Raw genomic sequence first — 27,117 nt, forward strand, 5'->3', positions numbered from 1 at the left:
CATGGCCGATAGGATTGGCCTCAAAGGGCAACACCGTAGCAGGCGATTACTCGATATGGTTGATCAGCGGAAACATAGACCAAGAAGCCGGTCTCCGCTTTTTGTTTTTTTTTTTTTTTTTTTTTTTTTTTTTTTGCGCTGTTAGAAGAAAAAAAAAAGCGGAGACCTACTTGTTGATCTTTGGCCACAAGAAATTTCACAATTGATTTTGGGATACAGTGCAGTCCGATTGAGTAACTGTCACATGAAATTTCGCACTTGGTTTGGGATACAGTGCAGTCCGATCTATATGCGCACCTCAACGTTTCTTGTGTACTTTTGTTGAAGTAATTATGATCGCTGTATAATCAAAATATAGCATGTTTTAGAACAGTTTTACTGAGTTATCCCTCCTACATTTGGTTTCTTACACGCCCCCCCCCCCAAAAAATAAAAAAAATAAAAAGTCATATCGCATCAGTTGATGAGTGGAGTCCCGAGCCCAACTTCATCGTGTTGTACATTCCAGTCAAACCTATACTGTGCGGGGTGAATGTGCGCATGCATTCTTTTTTGCAGATCACACATTTTGTACTGAAATCTCTTTTATTTACCATTCAGTCAACTTCCGCCACCACCCTCTCAACCCCAACCCCTTGTAATACAGAAAATGGGACATAATCATAAAATATATATTTTTGTCGGGCACACGGTCTCCTTTCTTCACTACATGGTAGGTAAACTATTCTTCTATTTACCTTCCCTAGCAAACCGTTTTGTAGCCAGTAACATACACAGTCCAATATTGTCGGGCAGAGTGTCCAATCTGTATAACTATATTTTTAAATTTTGGGTCAGATTTTCTTGCATCAGTCTAAAAATGTAAGTAAAATGAGAAAATTCCTTCTTGCTTTGAGACAAATATAGCCCGATCCATATACACTGGTATTAGATACATAAAGGATGATGAAGGGATGATTTAGAAGATACCCGTCTAGTCTCGTATGACGCAAATAAGCAACGAGAGAAAGAACAGCGACACCTGGTGAGCAGTTAGGTCTACAGAGAAGTTTTACTTTGTGAGAAAGGTTGTTTAACCAAAATTACTGATCAAGGACTGCTAGTGAGGTAGTTTTTATCCAAAACCAAATTACATGCATCCATATGAGTGATAAATAAATAAATAACAGTTAAACCACAGAAAAGATTTCATGAATATTAACTGCGTAACTTCAACTTGCGAAATAAGATTGATCAATGGACGTATACGTAGATTATTCCATCAGTTATTGCTTCATTTAAAATTATGGACTGCCAACGAAATAGAATAGACCGTAGACAATAATGAAAAGATAACATGTTATGTTTTGAGCACCTTACTAAGTTCTTTAAGTCCAAGAATCTAAGCTTTATTGCTATAGAAATTTAGCAATTTACTATATTTACACTGGTGGAAAACAAAGACAAAGCAAAACAAACTTATGGAAAAGATATATCTCCTCATTATAAAGACCTCGATTCACAGCAACAGAGATATATACTAATATCAGGCCACTCAATGCTTGACATACTATATTACAAGTATAAATTATTGTTTAAATCTTGTAAATTATCATCTGTTATGATTTTGGGAATGATGATAATTTGTCATTTTCTGATTCTTTTTTGGGCTGCATAATCAGTTGTTGCTGTGATATTTATTTCAGATCCAGAGAGAAGAATATTGTGTACCAGGTGTTATCTCGTAGAACATGGCAGGTAAGTTATCACTCCTGTATACTTGTAATCATTGCATTTTACTATTAAGTTTAATAAATTGTAACATTGGTATAGTATGTATTATAGTCAAGTTTGTATGCATCAGACAGTATTTTACAGTTGTCTTTTCTGTTTAATTAAATTATCATGCGCTGGTCTGTCAGGTATTAAAGTCAAATTTTGTATGCATCAGACATTCTTTTCGAGTTGTATTAACAGTAAGCAGTTATCAAATGACAGCTAAAATCAGTACAAACTATTTGAAGAATGTGATATTTGAGAAATGGATTACCATACCTTGATGGGCCCCGAGTGGTCTAAAGCGCTTTCCGTTAAGGATCACTGTCATCTCACCTCTGTCTGCGTAGGTTCCAGTCTCGAATTCTGCCAATGTGGGTATGTGAGAAAGCTTACCAGTAGCTTCTCGAGGGTTGGTGGTTCTTTCTGGGGATTTCCCGGGTTCTTCCTCCACCATTAATACTGGCCGCCATGTATAGCCTATCGTGTGCTGAGAAATGGCGTTAAACCCTACAACAACCATACCTTGAGATAAAAATTATCCACAATATTTCTCAGCTTGTTATAAATATTCATATCAAGATTATTAAATATCTTCCCCAGTAAACATATCCTCCAAAATTGATCTTATGGTATTGTACATTTCTAGATGAGGCTAGTTGAGCTACTCCTAAAACTAGCAGTGGTTAGACCCTTCATCGTTACACCGCGTTAACATACTGTGTATTACTTATGCTCTAATCATGACTTGCTGTTCTCTCAAAGCGTTAAATATAAACCTTAATCCATTTTACAAAGTCGTCGTTTAATGATATTAACAAATGTTGTATTTATAGTGATAATTTTAAATTATGGCTGCACAGGTACAGGGCAAGCAGTTTTTAAAAAAGTCACTTACCTGTACTGCAATTTCAGCTGCTGATAAAGGGCCAGGTCTTTGCCATTATTTTGATATGGCTATATTCGTACTGTGTTTTAAATAAAAAAGATTACCACTAGGTTCTCAGCAGATATGTGCCCATGGATTTGGATGCTTTGAATTTTTGTTTGATCCTTTTTTTATCCATGGAAATTCCAACCAGGATGTTTTTATGGTGCATATTAAGTAATTATTCTCACTTCACCCGTGGCATAATTTCGTACTGATTGCACTCTGTCCATGATAAGTTCACTGTATGAACCATTGATTAACATTTGCTAGACTATTGTTGACGGCTTATCTGTCAATAATATCACACCTTTGTACAATCAGTATAAACTGGGTGGTAGTTACTGTCACTGATGTTACAATAGGGTGTAATTCATTGAATCAAGATTAGATCGTGTACTGTCAGTATGAACTGGGTGGTAGTTACTGGTCACTGATGTTACAATAAGGTGTAATTCATTGAATCAAGATTAGATTGTGTACAATCAGTATGAACTGGGTGATAGTTACTGGTCACTGATATTACAATAAGGTGTAATTCATTGAATCAGGATTAGATTGTGTACAGTCAGTATGAACTGGGTGATAGTTACTGGTCACTGATGTTACAATAATTATTGAAGATTGTGTACAGATTATCCTTGACATTGATGATAGTGGAAGGAATATTATATTTAATTTATTAAATTTTGGTCGCACATTGGCATTTGTTTTATTTCACATCAATTAAAGTAACTGAAAACTATGCCAGCTTGCGAAGGAGGTGGACAGACTATAAATATTTTATGAGTCATTAGTTTGCTTAAGTCAGCAAAACATTAAAAATTTTAATTATTGTATCATTCAGTAACAGTTTACAAGAAATTACACTCAGTAACTTGTTTTGGAATTAATTGAGAATGAATAACAATAGGGATAAATTTTGTTAGATGAATTTGTGAACTTTTTGGAGATCATAATGGACGTATTGACACCTAAAGAATGACCACTTTTGTAAGCTTAATGTAATAAATGCTTAAGAATTTGTGGAGAAAAAATTCATTTTGAAGACTTGATCATGGGTTTATGAGTCAGAGACAGATGGTAAGTTTTTAAAATAGGAAGAAATAATTAACTGATTGTCACGCTGACCGATGACTTCAGAGCAAACAAGTCACCAGTTGTGATGTTCTTCCTTCATAAAATGTTGCTTATGACTGTTCATGTAGCAGACTTGAATGTTAGGAAGAAGTGCCTTCTTTCCGACAAAATATGGAGAGCTGAACAGGAATTAGTGAACACAAAGCAAGAAGTGCAATATATAGGTTACTGCATTTGTATGGGAAAATATGAACAAATGTTTCGAATGGCCTCTCCCTAACAAAGACTTAACTTAAGTGGATGTTCTGCATGATCAAAGCAGTGGCTATTGTAAACACTGTTATAAAATATTAGCATCAGAAGGTAGTATTAGTTTCAGCTTGGAAAAGGTGTATTCCCATCAAACGAAGCCATCGGACACTCGGTGCATTATATTTATCTGCTCCAATTACAGTATCAAACGTCGTAAGTTTGGTAATTGTTCCTAATTAATCAAACCTCAATGTATTGTTGAAATTAATAATAAAGCTGAAAATTTTCAAATCTTGCTCATAGATTATAATTCCCAACAAAATGTACGGCATTCTGCTTGGATATCTCCACCTGTATTCAATTATTTGTTCATTCTTGTAAGGGAAAAATATAAAAACTATTCTTATCATCATAGAAAAAGTAGTTGTATGGAAAGGATGTGTCAGTAACGTAATCATAATAAATTGATCTAATTCTTATAATTATTTCGATGGAAATGCAAAATATGTAGTTTCTTGTTTGTGACTGATGGAGCGTTTGGGTAGCAAGCAAAAAAATAAAGAACCTTAAACAAAAAAATGTGCAAACTAATTTCTTTGAATAGTCTTTGCTGTGTTCTTTATGTGGTATACTGCTTCTTAGTTTGTTACTGTGGTGGAGTGAATAAAGTGTGATACCACGTCATTTTTTCATTTAATTCATTATCAGATTTATTAGGATCAATTACCAAACTTCCATTGTTAATGTCGGGACCATAATTTGCGCTGTTAAGTGAAATGCACAAAATTGGATGGATTCTTGTTATAGAAACACACATTTCCGAGGCAGAAATTGACTTCATCTTCTCATGCAAATATTTTATAACTGTTTACAATGGCCACTGCTTTGATTATACAGAACATCTGCTAAGTCAAGTCTTTATTAGGGAATGGTGTAAACAAACACTGAATATTGATAACCGAAACTTACTAGCCCATTGGACTGTTAACATTATGAAAGTTACTAGTCCGACAGGAAATCTGCTTGCCTTGGGCTAGAGGACTACCGCTAATTTCGATCCCTGAACATTGGTTTTAAGTGATGCTTTATCTTCAAGTAGTTCTTTGTGATGTATATATATATTTTAAGTGTACAAATGCATTGCATATGCAGCATGTTCATACTTGATAGTGTATGTTTAAATGGAGAAATATACTGTGTATTTTAGCCATTTGACTTTTAAGTAGCACTTTTGAAACTGCACATTGTAATTAACTTAAACTAATTGGCTTGGGAGCAGAAATTTTGTCAAAATTGCATTTTTCGTGGATAAGTAAATTAAAATTAAATAAGTAAATTAAAGGAAATAAGAAATTTTGTAAAATATCGTTTTCTTCGTGGATAACTCAAAAAAACCTCCACTTATCCATATGAATGTTCTACTTTTACATATTTTGATAGTTTATAATGTTTACTTTTAATACACTTCAGTATGGATTTCTGCAGCCCTATTATAATTACCCCAGATTACAAATTTGTAACTGCCAGTTGATAAAAATGCAACAATAGTACATACCTTGGTCACAAGGATATTGAGATAAATGGGTTGTACTGTTTTATGAAAATGGCAACTTTTTTTGGAAAATTGGTGAGAAAATATTGAGGTTGGCAATTTTTTGAAACAAGAGTCTTCATTTTGTAGTTTTCATCCTAATTTGAATATAGCGGTGGCCTAAGTGGTTAGAGCATCTGCCTTGGATGTAAGAGGTCGTGGGTTCCAACCCCAGCCAAGTCATACCATTGTTGGTGATAAGAGCTTAACCCTAACTATTCATTGACAAAATGAAGCATTAAAGTTTTTTGCTTTCATAGCATAATAAGGCGCAATTTACATTTTTAAGCCCACTACAGAAACAAATAGAAATTGATTATTAAATTCATATAGAACTTTCATAGTTTTATGGTACATTTGTACATTTAAAATGATTTATGGAGTTTTTTTAAAAAATGTTTGAGAAGTTGAAGATATAATAAAGTATAAAATAATCCTCTTTCTGTTTAATATACAAAATATAAACAGTCATACATAATTAGAGAAACACATATATATATAATACAGAAATCGGTAATGACAATACAAGTCGCATTGTCTGCTTCTTACAAGATTCAGTACAAGTATTTCTCTTAATTCTGTATGAGTAGTGATGGGAATTGGTCAGCAATTCATAATCGATAATCGGTTCCACTTAACCAACTGATAATCGGTTACTGAGAGCAAATTTTTATTTTTGTTTGTTATTCAGTTATATCTTTGATCAATAGTTCAAGGTTAGTAAATGTACAGCAGTAATCTCTTTTAATGACATGTATACTTTAACCTGATAATAATATTACATTTTTATCTATTGTGCTGTGTGTTATTTTTGTTCTACATCTTTGTTAAATGAACGCAACTTTTTATGGCTGATAAGTCATATGCAAGTGAAATACTGCTACAATCCCCCAAAATCCTTTCATTCATATGTGATGTGTCTATAATTTTAAGTGTAGAAGGACATGTTATTCTTGTTTGTCATTGTTTACAAATACTACAAATAATGTTGCATTTAAAACTGAAACAAGTTATCAAAATGTGTTTAAATTTATTAACTCAACCATTTAACAACTTGATCATGTAATAATGGCTACATGTTCCTAATTATATTTTGCACCTATGAAATATATGTTTTTATATTTGTAGTTGTGAAGGGAATTAATAAATTTCAGGTCAACTTCAGTGGCTGGGAGTTTTACTAACCTTTGTGCTTTGCATACAACTAAAAAGTAATCTCCCTTTACACATAAATGATTATGGAGTTTCACAATTGATTATCTTATTGGTTCGCTCAACCAATTGATGATCGATTATAATTGATAATTGGAACAACACTATGTATGAAACAATAAATCCTTAGCATACAGCTGTTCACCAATTGCAAGAAATCCCAGCTACAAGTTCAAAACTAGATGACTTGCAAGATTTCTGTTTTTGCTGTTGAGATTTTCATTTCGACTCTTTAAACTTTGGGGTCAAGGGTGAAATGTTGTGAACCCTGATTTCAGAATTGAGCCTTTGTCTGCATGCTCACGATTTTGTACTGGGGAAACTGGATGACAGATCAGGCGGTCCCATTTTTAGCATTGTCAATACCAGCAACAATGGATGTATTGTTAATGTTATTACCACTCACATTTTTAGCATTGTTAATACCAGCAACAATGCATTTATTGTTGTTATTACCACTCACATTTTTTTCCCTGATATTCATTTTATATTGGATAGTGAACCACGTGTAAGAGAAGTTTTTGATTTGCTATAAGTGAAATGCTCATGTGTATGATACATTTACCTCCCCATAAATTGATGATATAATCAGGTTAAGTGTGTGTCTGCATCATAAAACTTAATGTCGGTGAAATATAAAGTACATATACTTACATTGTACTCTTTAGTTCCATGATTTGATGTTAAAACTTATTACTCTTTGAGTTGAAGTAATTTATATCTTTTGTTATTTCACTTTACAGTATAATTTCACTGGCAAATTTAAAGTTAAGGTCTTTACGATCAAGTCCTTTTGTCGTAATTAAGTCCTTTTGTCATAATTAAGTCCTTTTGTCCTAATTGTCACAAGGTAATTGAGCACCCACAGGGAAAGCCTGTTCCTTAACATAATATTGAACCTGTTCACTGTAGAATAATACATTCAGAGTCTGAAATAAAAAAAACATAAAGCGTATTAATGTATAGAAAGATATAATACTGCATCAATCCTAATTAAGTTAATTATGGGCAACTTATTCTTTATGTGTCAAAATATTGCTGTGATTTCAAATAATCATGACAAGTAACTAATATAATACAAATTCCTTTCCATTAAGAGCAGTATATCAGTGTGTTTATTATGGTCTAATTTCATTACGTATTGTTTAGTAGGTATATGGTTTTATTTACATGATGTTAGTACAGTTAGGCCTTGGGTAGCTTGGTTGTAGATTGAGAGAATTAGGTACAAATTCATATTCAGTATGACTTTTTTCCAGAAAAAAATATGAATGACAACAATTACTACTACTTTAAAAATATTACACTAAAAATCTACACTAATTGTGTATCATTCTTCATCCCATGAAGTTACTCTGTAGAAAGCTTGAGTTTGGCAGTTTTGTTTTGGGGGATTTATTTTAAATAAATCAGATGATGATGAGCTACATAGAAAGTGAGGGGTGGCAAACAACATATTCAGATATGGAATAATTTAACTTGATTGATAACATTGTATAATTCTTATTTTTGATGATTGTATGGTATTTATGTTGTGTTTCTTTTAAAGCTGTAGTTTTATATTTTTGACTGCAGTTTTTTTTTTTGGTTTAGCTGGTTTAAATTTTTGCATTAGAAGAAGGTTGATTTTGTGTAATCCCCCCTCCCCCTGACCATGGTTTTAATTTGTGACGTTTTCATTTCAGATAAAAAAGGGCCATATCCTCCACCTTCTGGCCCATCAGCCCAACAACTGTATGCACAGCAGGGACTCTATCCCACACAGTATGCTGTACCACAGTACCCCGCATATGCTGCATATGGTCAGCCACAAGGTAAGAAATAACTCCACTCTCTCCAGCTGCAGTATGTTGACACCCACCCCTGTCAGTCCGACCGCTCCGGTGGCCTAGTGGTTAGAGCGTCCGCCTCGGAAGCGGGAGGTCGTGGGTTCGAACCCCTGGCCAAGTCATACCAAAGACTTACAAAAATGGTACTAACAGCTGCCTCGCTAGGCGTTCAGCATTAAGAGGTTAGTGTTAGGACTGGTCGACCTGGTGTCAGGATAATGTGACAGGGTGGGACATCATGCTACATGTCTGCAGCATGATTCCCCAGTGCTAGACATCACTATAAACTGCCACACTGCAGGCATCGTAGCGATATGACTGAAAAATTGTTAAAGCTACATTAAAAATCATAATCACACACACACACCCCTGTCAGTCCCATGACTGTGTCGACATTGTACCATCCCAAACTGTATACTGTACCATAGTATCTTACATCTACTTCATACAAGAATTAAGAACATTTATTCTGTGATATGTTGACCCATTACTTTCTCAGTCCCACACTTGTCCTACACAGTATTATATGTTGTACTAATACGCATTACATATACTCATTCCTAAGTTAGAAAATAATGCCTGCACACATATATGTATGTTCACATCTCTACTTGCATCTTTGCCTATATCCTCTCAGCCTGACAATTTGTCGTCCCCAGAATTTGTAGCAAGAGATATCCCAATCTAAACTTAGAAGTTTTTGCTTGCCACAAATGTTCCCTCATTTCATTTATATATGTAACTTACGTTACTATATCAGAAATGTATGTTTCTCCTGATCGGAAAGTCTTCTTAAGTGTGCAAAGACATCAGTTGCTTTTACAGCCATCTCACCTCTGTCCTCGTGGGTCTCAGGCTCGGTCTTTGTGGATATGTAAGAAAGCTTGCTTGAAGCTTCATGGCTTTTTTCCCAGGTTTTTCTACTACCACTATACTGGTATCAAGCCCCAAAACAAACAACATGCATTTTAGACCTAATAAGTATTTAGAGTGTATAATATATGCACACCATTGAAGAGCTGACAAGGGTGCAGATAGTCTCTCCATTTTTATACAAATTGATGTGTATCCCTTTCTTAATTAGAACTTATTTTGGCTAGCAGTTTGGATAGTTGATGATACATAATGGTAGTGACATGTACATTTTGATTTGCTGAAACTGAACATGGAGTCCAGGATTAATTTATCAAAGTATCCTTGAAATACTCTGACTTTTTAAATGAGTTGACTTCTGATCTTAGTCACATTCAATGTCATTGTTTTTATTGAAAAGTAAACGTTTGTTTTTTTTTTGGTTAACTAGACTTAACACCGTTTCTTTTAGCATCAAGACATTTAATCACCAGGATTATACAATCAGCTTCAAGGTAAATCAGCCCTCTCAGACTCTTTAACAGTATTCATTTGGGGGGGGGGGCCTTATCCTACTTGCTATCCCAATTACACAGTGCTCTTCAAATGCTGCATTCAGAAGGTCTTCTGTTCATACATGATCTCCATCTGTCTGTTTGGTAGGTGTCAAATATTTGTGATTTGCATTGAGTATAATATCTGAGAGAGAAAGATGGATGCATGAATGGATTTATCTTGAATAAGGTAGAATTTATAAAATTTGAAAGTCTTCAGATCATTTATTTTCTATTGTCTGTTTTTTTGTCTATTTCAGATGTCTTTGTGCAATTGCCTCAGTATGAACAGGGTAGGGGCATATATGGTAACTCTTGTCTGTCCATCCATTTTACTGTTCATTATGAATGTGGTGGTGGCTTTTCTGGTTACACTTGTTTGTCAATTCATTTTATTCCTCATGAATGTGGTAGGGGCTTATATGGTTAACTTTGTCTGTCCATCCATTGTATACTACATTATGAATGTGGTTGGGGTCCATGTAATGTAGAAGGGTGTACAGAGTAGTCCTTATCTGTCTAGTCATTTTATATCTCATTATGAATGTAGCTTGGGCATATTGCATAGCTGCCAACCCTCATGATTTTGGCGTGAATTTCATAACTTTTTAAGCGATTCACTAATTCACTCTGCATGCAGAAAAATCATGAATTCTCAATTATTTTAAAGTTTTAATAAAATAACTAATTTCTTGTTAAGCACTAATTGTGATATTGGCATTTGCCAAAACGGTTCAGTAGTGCTGGTCACAATATTAGTAGAACTATAGCTGATTGGTAAAGTTGGCCCGGTAGCAAACATTTTAGCATATTTTAATCGATATGTATAAGAGTAGTTTTACAAATGCTTTTGAGAGAAACTGGGGCCTAACTGGAATTTCGCTCTGTACATGCGCCACAAACACTGATTTGAATTACAATTCGGCACCACATCTTGAAAATGTCTTCACCAACAAGGAAACAAACGTATTGCACAAAATGTGAAGTTTAGTTTGGAATATACCAAAAATTGGCAGTGCATTTAGCCGTCAAACACCGATACCCATCATGCTTTTTGCACGCAGTGTGCCACAGATTTTAGCATTGGGCTTGGTGGCAGAGACCATGTGAGGAAGCACATTGGTAGCAAAAAGCACATAGAGGAAAAATTAAGAAGTCACAGCAGATTTCAGCTCTGGAATATTTTAAACCATCGACTGAAGACCTGCAAACTACCAACGCTGAAGCATTGTTTGTGAGTTTTCTTGTTGAGCACATTCTACATGCTAAACATTTGTTCTGACAAATATTCCCAAACTCAAAGATCACTTCACGCATTCATGTCAATATTCACTAATTTTTATCCCTATTTTCCCTAATTGCGAGCCTAGAGGGTTGGCAGCTATGATATTGAGTTACCTTTGTCCATCCATGGTGTTTTGCATAGGGTTAGACGTTTACAGAAAAATAATTTTCCAGGTTTTCCTCATGGGTTATCCTGGTCATTTACTAAAAGACCTTGTGTATTTTGATGCATGATTGATGGGTATAATTTGTGTTATAGAGCATACAACTTGGCTTTACTTCAGATGTACACCTGTCAAAAACTGCCAGCATTGCTTATTCATTTTCACTTCCTGGACTTAAAATATAAATTATTAGATAAAAGAGATAACTTTTTAAAAACTGTTTATATTTTGTAATTCGTTAATTGGACTTTCAGAAGCATGTATTCTCTAGTTTGGCAGAACTTGCTTTTCTGTTTTAATAACTGCCCAAGATAGTGTAATTTAGACTAATTCAGGCTGATTTTTCAAAGCATGTGGGAGCAGCCATTTAGGTTAGCAGTGTGCTTAGATCATGTACAGTTTCCACAAGTACAATATGTATAGATATTTTATCCTGAGTACATAAAATGTAACATAGACGTATGGCAACGTTGTCTGCATTGTACATGTTCCCAATGCAAACAACTTCACCTTACACCTGTCACTCTTTCAGAAGTATACAATATATGTTGTCTCCTTTATGCCTTATTATGGATGTGGTAGGTTGTATTGGGTAACCCTTGTCTTTCCATCCATTTCAAACAACATTATGAATGTAGTGGGGGTGTATGGGTAATCCATGTGTCCTACCTATATTATACCTCATTATGAATGTAGTATACAGGGAATAGGGTAGTCCTTATCTATCCATCTATTTTATACCTCATGAATGTAGTATACAGGGAATAGGGTAGTCTTGTATACAGGGAATAGGGTAGTCCTTACCTATCCATCCACTTCATACCTCATGAATGTAGTGGGGGTGTATTGGGTAACCCATGTTTCCATCCATCTTATACTTCGTGATGAATTTAGTTGGATTTATAGAGTAACCCGTATCTGGGTGTAGCTCGAGACTCAAACTCAAACCACCCTGAGGGCTGCATGAGGGCATTTTCGATGGTCCAAGGCTGCACTGCCTTTGTTATCTCTCATGATACCTTGTGATGCTAGTCATTTTGGGGACCACAACAATTTGATTAAAATTGTCATCTTCTGGTAACCTATGTTATTACCATAATTGCGAGTTTTATCAGCCAATCAGATGACGTCTTACATCTTTACATTTGGAGAAAGAGCACTGTGAATGAAGTCGATCAGTGTGTACTGAGCGATTTGATTCATTTTCAGATTTTTGAAAGGTGCATTTCCATGGGCTGATTCAAAGGTCACCTGAATATGACTTTTAAGTGGCCATTGTCAGATCTTTATGTAATACAGTCGAGATCTGATTTTAATTAGATTGCAGGTCGCATGTGTCCCACAGTCCACCCATTTGAGACCACTGGTGTATATTGTAACCATTTTCTGTCCATCCATTTTACACTTTATTTTGAATGTGGTAGAGTTTTGGAGGGTAACTTATTTGTCCATCCATTTTGCACTTTATTGTGAATATATAATGGTTTTAGATAGTAACCCTTGTCTAGATCTATCTATTGGTCAGGCCAGTTTCTCAGTCACTGTGGTGGGGCATCTGTGTTTTAAAAACACATTTCTGATGATAAACCCATACCTCATTTAAAATTAAAAGTCTAGCCCTGTGACCTTTTGATAGCAGTTTTCAAAGTTGGTAGATAGATGGTTGCATAGATATGTGTAGCATATACTTCCATACAGTGACATGTTCTTACAGTAAGGCATGTCATAAAAGCTGTCTGTTGTTTTAGACTGTTATGCAGTCATCAGTAACTATCTTTTCAATCTCTTTTACTTGGCATTGAATGTAACTTTTTCAAAATACCTTTTTTATGTTGAATTTACCTTTTTATGCAGCCACATGTCTTCAGAGATAATTTTTTCTACTTCCCACTATTGACTGCTTAAGACTGTTTGATGGGCCCCGAGTGATCTAAAGCACTCACTATTACAGATCACTGCCATCTCACCACTGTCTGCATGGGTTTGAGTCTTGAGCTCAGCCAATGTGGGTACATGAAAAAGCTTGCCAGTAGCTTCTTATGTGTCAGTAGTTCTTTCTGGCTTTCTGGGTTTTTTCCAGGTTCTTCCTCCACCATTTATATTGGCCGCCATGTATAGCCTATCTTGTGCTGAAAAATGGCGTTAAACCCTACAACAACAGTTTATTTATATGCAGTAGTTTGTCACTTGAGAGGCCACTTCGTCATCTTTGGAAACTTGCCTTTATAAAAGGGTGTTATGAATGTTGACCTCTTATCATAAGTGGCCTTTCAAGAGAGGTGCCTTTCAAGAGAGGTACTACTGTACGAATGTCAGATACCTTTAAAAATAATTTGTAATGAGTATTATTTAGTGAATAAAATGATCATTGTTATGTGAATATTTTTGAAAAATTTTCTTTCACAGGGATGCCATTAATGGCTCAACCCATGACTGGTGCACCACCAATGTATGGAGCCGCATATCAAGCATATGCCAGCATTCCCCCTCAAGGACCCCCTCCTCCATATACAGCGGTAAGAAATCAACATAAAGGATACATTTTGGGAGTAGTTGGTTGCATTACATGGCGACAATCTGATATGCACATTTATCACCTTTTGCTGCCTGTGATGAGATTTCCTAGTTTTTCATATAATTAGATAATTCAACAACAAGCACAATGTCCCACACATAAAATACCCTTTGTATTGATTGATAAGCATGATGTTCCACACATAAATTAAAATACCCTTTATAATGACTGATAAGCATGATGTCCCACACATAAAATACCCTTTGTATTGATTGATAAGCATGATGTCCCACACATAAATTAAGATACCCTTTGTATTGATTGATAAGCATGATGTCCCACACATAAATTAAGATACCCTTTGTATTGATTGATAAGCATGATGTCCCACACATAAAATACCCTTTGTATTGATTGATAAGCATGATGTCCCACACATAAAATACCCTTTGTGATTGAGATTTTTTCCATTTGCTTTGTATTTATACGTAGTAGTTGGTACTTCAAAGGTTATCAGGTTTCTATGAAGGTTCAGCAAAACTACTGTATTGGTATATGTAAAAAAAAAAAAAAAAGCAACCAAAGGATCAGCCATTCAGTTAATTGTATCTGTTCTATTCGCGTCTTCAGAAGTCGGTCAGTTGTAGGTATAGTTCGGTAGCATGATTGACTATATCTCGGCATACAGTACTCAGCCCAGATGTCAGCATAAGCAGATTATGATGTAACAATGCACTGTAAAGATGGGGTTGTCAATATGAACAAAGGATCGTTTGTGTAACAGATTGATTGCAATGCATTGTTTAGTCAAGTTTGTGGCTTCCTTTTGTTCTCCCTTTTAATTTATCCAGTCTAAATCCATGATTGTATGTACAAATTAAATAACCAAAAAGTCTGTCGCCAAAAAAATTGCCAGATGGGATATTTTTGTCGCCAATAAGGAAAAAAAGTAGCAATTTGCGACATTGGCGAAGCCCAGGACGATCCCTGGGAAGAAAAACTTTGAACTTTATTATGTTATGAAAGGTCATGTTGTGCCTCAGTGGTGTCAAATTTTTACCTGTACGCACATTAATTGGTGAAGCAGATTTATGTATATTCATGAAAAACAAGGCTGCCATGGGTGATAAAGGAGAATAGTGGATTGTTGCCCATGGCTTGTGACACTGGTTGTTGGCATTGTTACAGTTATTGATATATTATCAGAATTGAAGTAGTGCATAGTTTGTTGATGTTTGTCAGCACAGCCATGCATAAGGTCATTCAGTGCAGAGGCAGTTGCAGCCAAGTCAACTCAGGTCATTCAGATAGTAATTAATGAACCTGCACCATTTCAGACCTGCCACCTCTTACGATTTTGATGTAAGTTATACGAAAATTACCCTTAAAATACAGACAGCATAAAAGCAAAAACTACAGAAAAATGACCATTACCGAAAAAGCTGGAAAATTTGTTATATGGGTTTGATTTAGATCCGGGTTTTATATTAGAAGTAGTGAAATTGGTCAGGGAACCAGACTAACTTTACAGCAGCATATCAGATGCTTTAAACTGCACCTATTTGTTCATGCAAAACATCTGCATGATCAAGCTGTTGATCATAGAATTTTCTTAAAAATGGCATTTGGCAAGTGATTCATGTTTAAGATGAAAGGGAAAATAAGCCTCTTGAAAAGTGTTAATTATCAACGCAGGAAAATAAAAAGGAATATTCAGATTCTTGTGAATACAAGCTGGAAGGGACACAGTTATGTTTATTGGACATCACATGCCAATTTGAGTATGACTTGTGGCGGGAAATATGATTGCTGTCGTCATGTGAAATGGAAAAAGAATTTCCAGGAATTACGTCAAATTGAGAGACAGCAACAAGCCATTGAGCTGCATAGGGTTTGGAACTAGAATTTGTGCAACTGTACTAGTGGTAAATAAAGTCTACGTGTACTTTACAAACTTTTCAGTTGAACATAATGTTTATCTATTGATGCTTGCTCCAAATACCAAACTTTTAATTATGTTTTCCAGCGTTACTGCAGTCCAGATGACATTTTGTTTTTGGTATTTTTTATTGACTTCTTGGGTGACCTAGTGGTTTTGAGCATCCACCTTGGATGCGGTAGGTCAGGGGTTCAAACCCCGACCAAGTCATACCAAAGACTTATAAAAATGATACTAACTGCTGCCTCACTAGGCACTCAGCATTAAGAGGTTATGTTAGGACTGCTCGACCTGGTGTCAGGATAATGTGACTGGGTGGGACATCATGCTGCATGTCTGCGGCATTATGTTCCATTGCTAGATATCACTAAAAACTGTCACTTGTACACATCGTACCGATATGACTTAAAAATTGTTGAAGCTATGTTAAAAGTCCAAATCACACACACACACAGAGCATTTTTTTATATATCAGATGAATGAGATTATCAAGTTAAAGTCTTTCAGTTCAGCTGAAGTGTACTCATTACTAGAAGCCGTATTTCTGTACAGAAATGTAAGCTTGTACTGGAGAGATCTCAGATGAATTTGGTTATGAGTGTCATCCTAATATATCAATGAGATGATCTTGCATCTGATTGCCTGAGCATGTGAAAACTAGTGGCTGCACTTCTGGTTCAGATTTTTATTAGATTTGGTATATAACTTATATCATAACGGGTTAAGTTCATTGTCATATAATACATGTTTAAAAGTTTTTTTCCAAATGCCATGTTTACAGGGGTCCCTCCAAAATTTTCCAAATTGGGCCCCACATGTGCTAAGGCTGTTCCAGCCTACTGTGTTAATATTTTCAAACCATGCAGTAGTGCCTATGTGTTGATGGTTTTTAAACCATGTGGTAACACACTGTTGATATTTTGAAATTTTGTGGTAATGCCTGCTGTGTTGAATGTGAAACTTAACCTCTTCATCTTCTATATTTTATCTATAAAAAAATTATTTTTAGTTTCTTAATTTTATTTCATATACACTTAATGAAAGAACTACATAATTATGTAGATGTCTTGTAGAGTTTCAGAGTTATTGGACATACTGGAAGATAGAATTTTTAGGTTTTGCACACTGCTAGCCAGGTTCCCTGATGGCTATTGCACTTAGGTGTGATTGACTTGTGATTTGTTCATAGTTCACTGCACGGAAATTACAATACACGTTGATTCAGAGATGTTGCCAGGCCATATGATAATGGATTTCTTGCAAAAGTGATGAAGAGTCATGCACTTTATAAAACACATAAGGAAAAGAATCCATTAAGATAAAATTGTTGTCTTTTGACCATGATTTCAATCACTTCCGTACTTATAGAAATTATTGTTTGAGTAGAAGGTGCCTTATGATCTAGGCCTGCTGTTTTATTGCAGAAGCTGTTGAGGTGTTGCATTAGAGAAATAACTAAAGCACAACAGCTGTGAGTTACGTTGAAACAAAAAGAGAACTGTTTTCTTTAGGAAAGTTGGTAAGATGGTAAGATTATCAACTAGTAAGGAGGAAAGATCTGATCATTTGACATTAACTGAAAATAGCCAGAGCGTGGTAATACAATAAAAAGTTGGCACCTTGCTAGACGTGACCAAAAAATCATTGTGAAAACCTGAAACTATTTAGACTGTCCACAACTGCAGTTATTTTGTCTTTTTAAAAGGTGATTTTGGAAGCAAAATTTACACTACTCGTAGGAATGGGCTAACTGTGCTCCTTTCAAACTGTCACTCTAGGAAGAAAATGTCAGAATATCGAAGAAGAAAGAAACTCTGTTTGTTTATATATGTATGTGTATTTCATTCACAGGTGTTCTGACATTTTTTAGCTACACTGATAGAGTTTCAGAGACTTGTGGCCTAACACTTGAAGCAGTAAATAAACTGATAACTAAGACAGCTAACATTGTGTCTGCCCAATAATAATCTTTAGTTTTCAAAGGTCATTATATGCTCATTTGTTTATCTGTTAATTTTGCATTGTCAGAATCGTTCAGTATTTTACGATACTGAACTAGCACGCAACTTCATATTGCACTCATAAAGGAACTACTTTCTATTGTAAACAAACAATTGATGCAGAGGCTAGCACTTTTGATTTGTAGTTTGCAGATGTCAACACTCTTCTCCCTCACTTCAATCCGATGTATTTCATGTCGAATTGTCACATATAAATCTAGTCCATAATCATGAAATTTCGTAGAATCGACAAAAATACCAAATCTATTCATTCCAGATCAGATGGAAAAGTTGCTGCAATGCGCATTCATTCACATTATGACTCCAAATTTTAGTTTTAACTAGACATGCCATTTTCTTTAGAAAGTTATGTCTAGTGCGTTCAAATTTATCTGGGTGGAGTTGTGTGCGCAGTAATAATGTTGTGTAATGATGAATCTGCGCTTGTGTATTTAATTTGGAATATGGCATACATTCAGTTACTTTGTTTCTTGTAGTGTATTTTGTTAATATAATTAAGCATTAGGTAGAATAAGAAAATGAGCATATGATAAAATTATGAACTCGTTTTGTCGGATGGATAGGCTGCACTCCCAAGGTCGTGCAGTATTCCATCCAAAAGACTTGTTCCTACTTTCCCATACAGATGAAGTAACCTATAAATATTCAGCAGCTGAACAAATTGAATTAGGTATGGTGATACCCTATACATTTATTGTCAGAGAAGTGATGAAGAATCAGTAAATTCTTGTTAGGTTTTCGTATACCTTATAATAATGTTGTTGCCTATCACCTCCCATTCAGCATTGTTTTCCCCGTGCACCCACTCCCTACTGCTGGAGGTTTGTAGAAAGATGTTGCCCAAGTGTGAGAGTGCATGATTTGCTTGAAATTTGTATAAGTTTGTGTATTTTGAAAGTAGTAATTGAGAGATCTGCCACAAAATAGTTTAGAGTCATGACATGAATAAAACCTTGCACAGTATGGAGTTGTTATTTAACTATTACTCATTAAAGTGCTTGTCATTTAATCAGTCAAGCTGCCAGCAGAAGTCTTGTAACACTTGTTGAGACTTAAGCTGTTTTTCAGGTAGGCAGTGGTTTCTTAAATCTGGACATGAAGGGTTGTTAAACTAAATTTGATTGGTACATTGGGCCCTGGAATAAGCATTCTGTCCTAGTTGCATTCATCAAGGAAGCATTACTGATGTTTACTTCAAATACAACATAGAAGGCCAAAAATGTCTGACTCCTGATATGGTTCATCTTCAGATCACAATTTTCATTCTGCAAACACTGGTTGCTATAGCGATCATGTCTGTGATTTTGAATGTTTTGAAGTGTATCAGATTATTGAAACGGGGAAATTGTTACTGGAAATACCAGAGGATGATTTTGAGCATAAAAATCATGCTGAATACATGTGCTTTGTGTATGCTAGATGGACAAAACAGACAGCAGGATGGTCAACCATCCTTTTCAGCAGTATTTAGAAAAAATGGAGACTATCAAACAGGGATGGTCCTGGCTTTTAAAAAGCTGTCGCCAAAAAAATCGCCAACCTCAATATTTTGTCGCCAATTTTCAAAAAGTGTCGCCAAAAAAAGTAGTGTACATTTTTCCAAGTGTTAATTTAGTCTATTAATGTAACAGGCAATGAAAATTACAAAAGATGGATTAGTTAATACTTTAATTACAAGAAGCATTAACAAAATGTTACAAAGTCTTACATGAAGATCCGTCGCGATTTTAGGGCTGCCCACTTGTTGAATGCAGTTTCAAAGTCTAATTTTTGACATCTGTACATGTTGATTCTCATTAAATGCAGAGCTTATTTCTGATGTCAGATTTTATGAAGTTCATCTTACTGAATCCACGTTCACAGTGTACAGTGCTGACAGGTGACACCAGTAGTCTCTCAGCAGCCCCCCCCCCCTTTATGGCTAGCTTCACAAAGCTTGTAGCAAATTGCTTCCTAAATCCCAAGAATGATCACTGAATGCTGTATAAATTTTCTCGACAAGAAAAATAGGATCTCCATTCCCACGAATGAAACTTACACGAGTCAACACCTGGCAATATTGGACCGTATATATAAGCATAAATTCACACCCAACTTAGGGATTCTTTCACTCCTGTATTTTGAGAAATAAATAATTATTATTAATTATGCAAAACTGTTCTTTTGTTTTTGCTATTTCTTGTTGCGGAGTTTAAGTCTCTGCAGCCATAACACAGGACTGATCTCAAAAGGGAAAGATCAATGAGTAAAATGCTGCACTGGTGACAGATGTAATTGTGATTTAGATTGTTTCCATTTGCTTTGTATTTATACACAGTTGTCGGTACTTCAAAGCTTATCAGTTTTCTATGAAGGTTCAGCAAAACTATTGTATTCGTATATGTATAAAAAAACAGAAGGATTAGCCATTCAATTAATTGTATCTGTTATATTCGCGTCTTCAGAAGTCGGTCAGTTGTAGGTATAGTGCGGTAGCATGATTGACTGTATCGCAGCATACAGTACTCAGCCCAGATGTCAGCATAAGCAGATTATGATGTAACAATGCACTGTAAAGATGGGGTTGTCAATAAGAACAAAGGATTGTTTGTGTAACAGATTGATACCAATGCATTGCTTAGTCAAGTTTGTGGCTTCCTTTCGTTCTGCCTTTTAATTTATCCAGTCTAAATCCGTGATTGTATGTACAAATTAAATAACCAAAAAGTATGTCGCCAAAAAAATCGCCAGATGGGATATTTTTGTCGCCAATAAGGAAAAAAAATCGCAATTTGCGACATTGGCGAAGCCCAGGACGATCCCTGATCAAACCAATTTAGATACAGATTGCAAATTGTCATTTCTTTTCTAAATCAGTTCAGAACCCCAGGATATTGAAATACAAAACTACAAATTACTTTAAGGGATTTGATATGTTGAATCTGGAAGAATCCAAAACATACAAGTCCTCATCAAGTTAGCTATTTTAATCTTTTTGAGATCAGCAAATCATGGATATGTATAAACACTCATTGTCTTCTTGTCCATAAAATTTTCTCGTTGCTTGGAGACCAGAACTTGTGCATATTTTTTGTTTATCTGCATTACCTCATATTAGCTCATTTTTTAAAAATCTGATTTTAATAATCCAGTTTGAACATCATATTTTTGTTTACAAAGATCATTTCCGAAGAAGCCAGTATAATGTGCAACAAGTTGTGATTTTTTTTATTGTTTAAGCTTGCAAGATTCCATTAATTAAAGTCAGCTACTTGAAATAGTCATCAGCAATATACACATTACTTTAACAGACCAGTGAGAATGTGTAGGGGTTCATTGTTGAAGCCAAGATGGAAGAATGTTGTTGTGGGGTTTAACGTCATTTTTCAGCACACAATATGCTATGCATGGCAGCCAATATTAATGGTGGAGGAAGAACCCCGGAAAACCCCGGGAAGAACCACCGACCCACGAGAAGCTACTGGCAAGCTTTCTTACATACCCACATTGGCCGAATATGAGACTCGACCCGACGCAGACAGAGGTGAGATGGCAGTGATCCGTAACAGAGAGCGCTTTAGACCACTTGGGGTCCCAAGATGGAAGAAAGTCTGGGTTGTTAGTAAGGTGCTGCATCTTTGGATAAGGCACTTTACTTCAGTTGCTTCGGCACTCACTAACCAACATGTGCTGATGTGCCATTAAACATCAAACCAAAACCTACTGATTAAAAGAGCTTCCTCAGAAATGATCAGCAACGTTGATGTATATATCATGGAAAGAATTAAGCTTCAAAAGAAATGTAAATGTTTATTGTAATAAATTGCCACTCAGTAAACTTGATACACATTTTTCCAGATCGGTTAATAAAATTACTAAAGACAAATTATTTGCTCTATAATTTGTGACAGGCTTATCACTTTAATAATTTGTAATATCAATGTCAATTATGGCTAGCTAATAGGAATTAAAAACTACTATATGCAAAAGATATTGTACACAGGATCCCTGACATGTTCTCTTATTTATTGTAATGCTTGACAAATTTTATCAACACTGTTTCCAAAGAAAATATCATTGCAGCGGTATTTATTCAGTGCATGGCTCAATTTTTTGTTTAATAATGCTAGTCCTGCCTGACAATATACACAGATGTTTGTTGATTTTTATATCAGATATCCTTAACTAGTCACAACCATCACAACTCATCTGTTGTCTGTTTCAGTGTGCCCAGCAAGCAATACCTCCCCAGCAGCAACACATTGTGATGGCACCCAATGCTTTTGATGCAGGTGCTCGGTTTGATGGCATTGCACAACCCAGGATACCTGTGAGTTGTGATCTATAATAAATATTTTGTAAGATCTGACATCTGTCAGCATGAAAATCATAGTATGCAGCATGATGATCACAGTATGCAGCATAATAATCACAATATGCAGCATGATGATCATGGTATGCAGCATGATGATCATGGTATGCAGCATCATGATCACAATATACAGCATGATGATCATGGTATGCAGCATGATGGTCATGGTATGCAGCATGATCATGGTATGCAGCATCATGATCATGGTATGCAGCATCATGATCACAATATACAGCATGATCATGGTATGTAGCATGATAATCACATTACGCAACATGATCACAGTATGCAGTATGATGATCATGGTATGCAGCATGATAATTGCAGTATGCAACATGATGATCACAATATGTAGCATGATGATCATGGTATGCAGCATGATAATCACAGTATGCAACATGATCATGGTGTGCAGCATGATAATCACAATATGCATCATGATAACCATGGAATGCATCATGATAATCATGGTATGCCAAAAGAGATGCAATCATCTTAGATATAAAGATTGCACCGTGATATTAAAAATAGAACAATATTAGGGTCAATTTGGCAGGGTTAACTCAATGTATGTATCGTTTGTACTATAAGAGTTATCTTCCCATTAGCTATGTTGTGAGTTATGCATTCTTTCCATATGAATGGTTGAACAAAGGGTAGCCAATTTACCCCCAAAAAGTGAGATGTAACAAGACATTAGGCATTTAAGTAATGAGATATTGAACCCAGTACAGGCACTCCCTGAGATACATAAGGGTTACATTCCTGGGGCCTCTATGTATGTCATTTTTTCTGTAAGTTGAGTTTTACAAGGCTACATATGGCTTTGACATTATGGTGAAGGGCAACTTTAACGAAACTTTAACATCATGAAAAATGTAATAATAATGATTTACACATGTACACGACGGGAGAAGCGGAACTATATACTGTGTGTGCACTTGAAGATCGATAAAAACCAGTTGGTGCACATATTTTTGGTTCATTGCGTATCTGCAAGTTTATGTATGTCACAGTTTACGTATCTTGTGGAGAACCTGTGGTAATTCTCTTTTTTCATCCATCAGTCTGTCCATTTGTCTGTCCAATCATGTATCTCGTAAACAGTATACCACTACATTCCTTGCACATATTTGGATGCCATTTGGTAGATGAATCTCTTGTCGCATATAGATGCCTTTATACATTTTTGTCTTGTCAAGTCCAATTATAAAATTATTGCCCTTTGTCCATCAATATTATATCTACACTACAGCAGATCTTATATCCAGCTCGGGATATTATGGTGCAAAAATATGGTGGATGCATTTTCTCAAGACTTATAGTGCCTTTCATGGGTTATTTAAGAAACTAGGATTGACCAAGATGTTTTGAATGCATGGATATATTTTTTAATTTGCAAAATTTTGACAAGTGGTACTGCAGTCAAAATCCAAGGTGGTCCAAACCAGTATAGCTCAGGATCAATTTGGAATAGTAAAATACCAGGCAATGATTTTTAAGTAATGGGGTTGGCAGTGTTCCCTGAATGGGGTAACGGGGGGCAACATAAAGTAGCCAGTTGCTGTGTCAGATTTAGGAGGGTAAATTACTGACTATAAGGTTTTGTCTTGTCAGGTCCATTTATTATGGAGTTAATTTTATGGAGAAATTTCCAGCTACCAATATGTATGAATTTTTCGGTAAATTACTGCACTGAGATATATTTGATGCATGTTCTTGTTTAGGACATAACGATTGCTTTTATATGAATGTGCCTTTTCAAAATACCATTTCTTTATAAACGGAATAGAACCAATTCATGAGATATATGGATTTGTCAGATTGTAAGGGAAAAGAAGAGATAAAGAAGTATTATTTATGCTACAGATTTCTAAGTCATTTGTTGAAGTTAAATTCTCTTACACTTGCTTATGAATGATCTTTTGAAAAGATAATATATAAATTTGGGGAAAATCAAAGAAGAATAAAATTATAATGTATAAATTTAGTATTGACTTCTAAAATTATTTTCAGCCACCTCCACCAGGTGTTGCTCCCAATGCAGCTCAGCTTGCTGCAATGCAGGGTCACACTGTGGTAGGAACTCAACAAAGTGCAGACTGGTTCACTGGAGTAAAGGGAGGTGGCTATACCTGGTGGTAACTTGGTAAAGAACCAGTCCAAGTTTACAAAGAGTTACAGCAACAGACTATCAATACCTGTAGTTAAGTAACCATTTGATGAAAACAGAGGCTTCCTAAGTATGAAATGGTTGTAGATTTATGGAAAGAACTACTGAAAATTTCTGCAAAGATGAGATTTTTTCATTATAGTAGGAAAATATCCTTTAATAAAAAAAAAAGTATGATTATTTTGTTTGAAAATTACACATTATTACAAAAACATGTGTCACAATTCAGAACATGTAGATGTTTAAATTTAGTTAATTTTTGTAGCCAAGAGTTATTATATCATACATCCATGACATGTTCAGGAAATAAATGAACAGATGTAGCGACCCATGTAATTGATTGTTTATCAATGTGTTGACAATCATACCACCATGGCAAATTTTCCTGCTGACATGTGAAATTGTGATTGTAAATGAAATCATATTTTTAATAACTGATGCCATGTATTTTTAAATCAACATACTTGGGACATCAAGATGAAATATTTTATATTGTGCTACATGATTAAGAAAGTTTTGTTTACTAACTAGACTCTCATGCTAACATGCTGACTTTCTCCTTTATTACCTTGAACCAATAAAGTTGTCTTTAATTTTACTTCAGTCTTTTTTTCCTAATTGTGATATATAGATGCTATGCAAGTTTGGCACTTAACCTTTTGGACTACAATTTTTGCATCTTAAAAGCATATTGTGCAAAACTTTCAATATATTTTAGGTGGAATTATTTAATACCTGAACCAATGTGATATAGAGGAAGATCTTACAGTGTGTCAGAATAGTGTGATCGGCTTTGTATCGGCCTGCAGAGCCTTAAGCAGGGGTGGGATTTTTCTTTCTCATCCACCAAAAAGTTGTCCCACGACTTTCCCTTTTGGCTTCCTAGATCTGTCTTTCCCAAAGGTAGTAATGTTTACACACTACCAGTATGGTGTCATTTATTTGACATCATCCATCTATATATTGTAATATATAAATTGTACACTTACTTTAAATATTCTGCAATGTTTTTTTTTAAAAAACAAATTAATGCATGTATGAAAAAAAATGTCTTCCAAACATGTTTGAACATGATTGGGAAATCAAATCTTTTGGGGATATGATTTCAAGCAGGGACCTAGAAAGCCTTATCTTTGACACAAATCTTATTCTCTGGTTAAATGTTTCAGTCCTTCCTACATACATAGGGAAAATTCCAAACTCCTTGCATCAGTACACATGATTTACTATGTTTCTGTTACTTCATTATTTGCTTTTAGGTATGATTATTTCTTCTGTCATAAAACTAAAAGAAAGTGAGTGTGAAACTTAGATCAAATGATAAATACAGTGACATATCATATTTAAAAAGTACATGTATTAATCTATGACTAACTCCTGGCATGAAAAGTATTCCATTTTTGTACATATTTTCAAACAATTACACTGAAAAAATATTAATGGGACAGGTAGAAATGGTTAATTAATCACAGGTAATTTCTTACTTTAATGTTTGAGACCAAATTATGGAGGGAATATATGATTGTACTCATATGTTCTTCCATTTAATAACTGCAATTGGTCTATTTTGTACAACCAAGTGACTGATAATAACAGTATTTCAGAGAACTAAACCTGGTATTAGTTGTCAAATTAGAACTAAACCTGGTATTAGTTGTCAAATTAGAACTAAACCTGGTATTAGTTGCCAAATTAGAACTAAACCAGGTATATGTTGCCAAATCAGAATCCAAAATCTCAGAAAAATCTCAAATTGCATCCCATTTATGTGGTAATTGACCAGGGAGAAAACGGCTGTAAATATAATGCTAGTACATCAGTACATTTTTGTAAGATTTCCTGGAAAAAATATAAATTCTACAAAAGTCTGCTGAGAAATGACCATTTTAGCTTCCTTTTATTTCACATGATTAAGGTAAAAGTTGAGTTAAGCTCTTATAATTGGGCAAAATCCAAAACAAGAACAGATTAAACCAGTCTCAAGCAGCCAGCTGTAAAAAGTGAATAAAGGGACTTCTGTAAACAGGTAGTTGTCTAATTGTAGTTCATTTCAACAGTAAATTGGTCAATTGGACCACAAAACCTGGCTGTTTAAAACAGGTGATTGTTGATTACAGGTGATCCATTTTGGATTTGACTGTTTGGTTTTCCATTCAAGATGATAAGTGCCTTTAGTTATGTAACAGTCCTCACTTCATGCCAAAATTTAAATTTTAAAAAAGTATTTTTAATAGTCAGTTTCTTTAAAAATGTTTACTGATGGAAATATATGCAATATAATGGAATTCCTTTCATACTGATCCAGTCTGATAATATACATTGCAGTTTTTAAGTTTATTGATAAGAATAATTTACATGGTTATACTGTACGTTTGAAATTAAGGGTATGTTTATATGTATTTATCTATATTTATCAGTCCAGCATCTCTGTAGTATCTTTGTGATTAATTATTTTTACTGTTATACTAATATTTGTCACATTTTTTCTTTGCAAATAGTAGGTCTTTGCAACTTATTAAAAAATATATATATATCATTCAGTCATAATGATTAGTGTATATACAGTGTTCACTTGTTTCTTTTCAATCAGTTTGTTGAATAAAGCTTTTATAAGCTA

The 27,117-nt window shown here is 34.9% G+C and overlaps 1 protein-coding gene across 4 annotated transcripts; it reads left to right on the plus strand.

Annotated features, from left to right (window-relative positions):
- Positions 1 to 970: 970 nt before the first annotated feature.
- Positions 971 to 27,117, plus strand: LOC149771194 (DAZ-associated protein 2-like). Of its 4 annotated transcripts, none has more exons than XM_089948747.1 (7): positions 971 to 1,107; positions 1,686 to 1,737; positions 8,504 to 8,632; positions 10,314 to 10,361; positions 13,908 to 14,017; positions 22,181 to 22,285; positions 24,344 to 27,117. In XM_089948747.1, exons 2-7 carry the CDS (start codon positions 1,731 to 1,733, stop codon positions 24,470 to 24,472), a joined length of 528 nt encoding a protein of 175 aa, XP_089804873.1. In that variant the 5' UTR covers positions 971 to 1,107; positions 1,686 to 1,730; the 3' UTR covers positions 24,473 to 27,117. The 4 variants fall into 4 exon arrangements, with proteins under 4 accessions (XP_089804873.1, XP_089804875.1, XP_089804876.1 ...); XM_089948749.1 differs by having other exon boundaries at positions 10,314 to 10,346; XM_089948748.1 differs by having other exon boundaries at positions 1,002 to 1,024.

This window comes from Sinohyriopsis cumingii, unplaced genomic scaffold, assembly GCF_028554795.1.
Source record: "Sinohyriopsis cumingii isolate HCF-2022 unplaced genomic scaffold, ASM2855479v2 utg002062l, whole genome shotgun sequence".
NCBI lineage: Eukaryota > Metazoa > Mollusca > Bivalvia > Unionida > Unionidae > Sinohyriopsis > Sinohyriopsis cumingii.

Excerpts from the sequence above, each read along its gene's own strand:
- LOC149771194 (XM_089948747.1), top strand. Across the intron at positions 8,633-10,313 it reads TGCATATGGTCAGCCACAAG|ATGTCTTTGTGCAATTGCCT; the intron begins GTAAGAAATAAC and ends TGTCTATTTCAG. Across the intron at positions 22,286-24,343 it reads TTGCACAACCCAGGATACCT|CCACCTCCACCAGGTGTTGC; the intron begins GTGAGTTGTGAT and ends AATTATTTTCAG.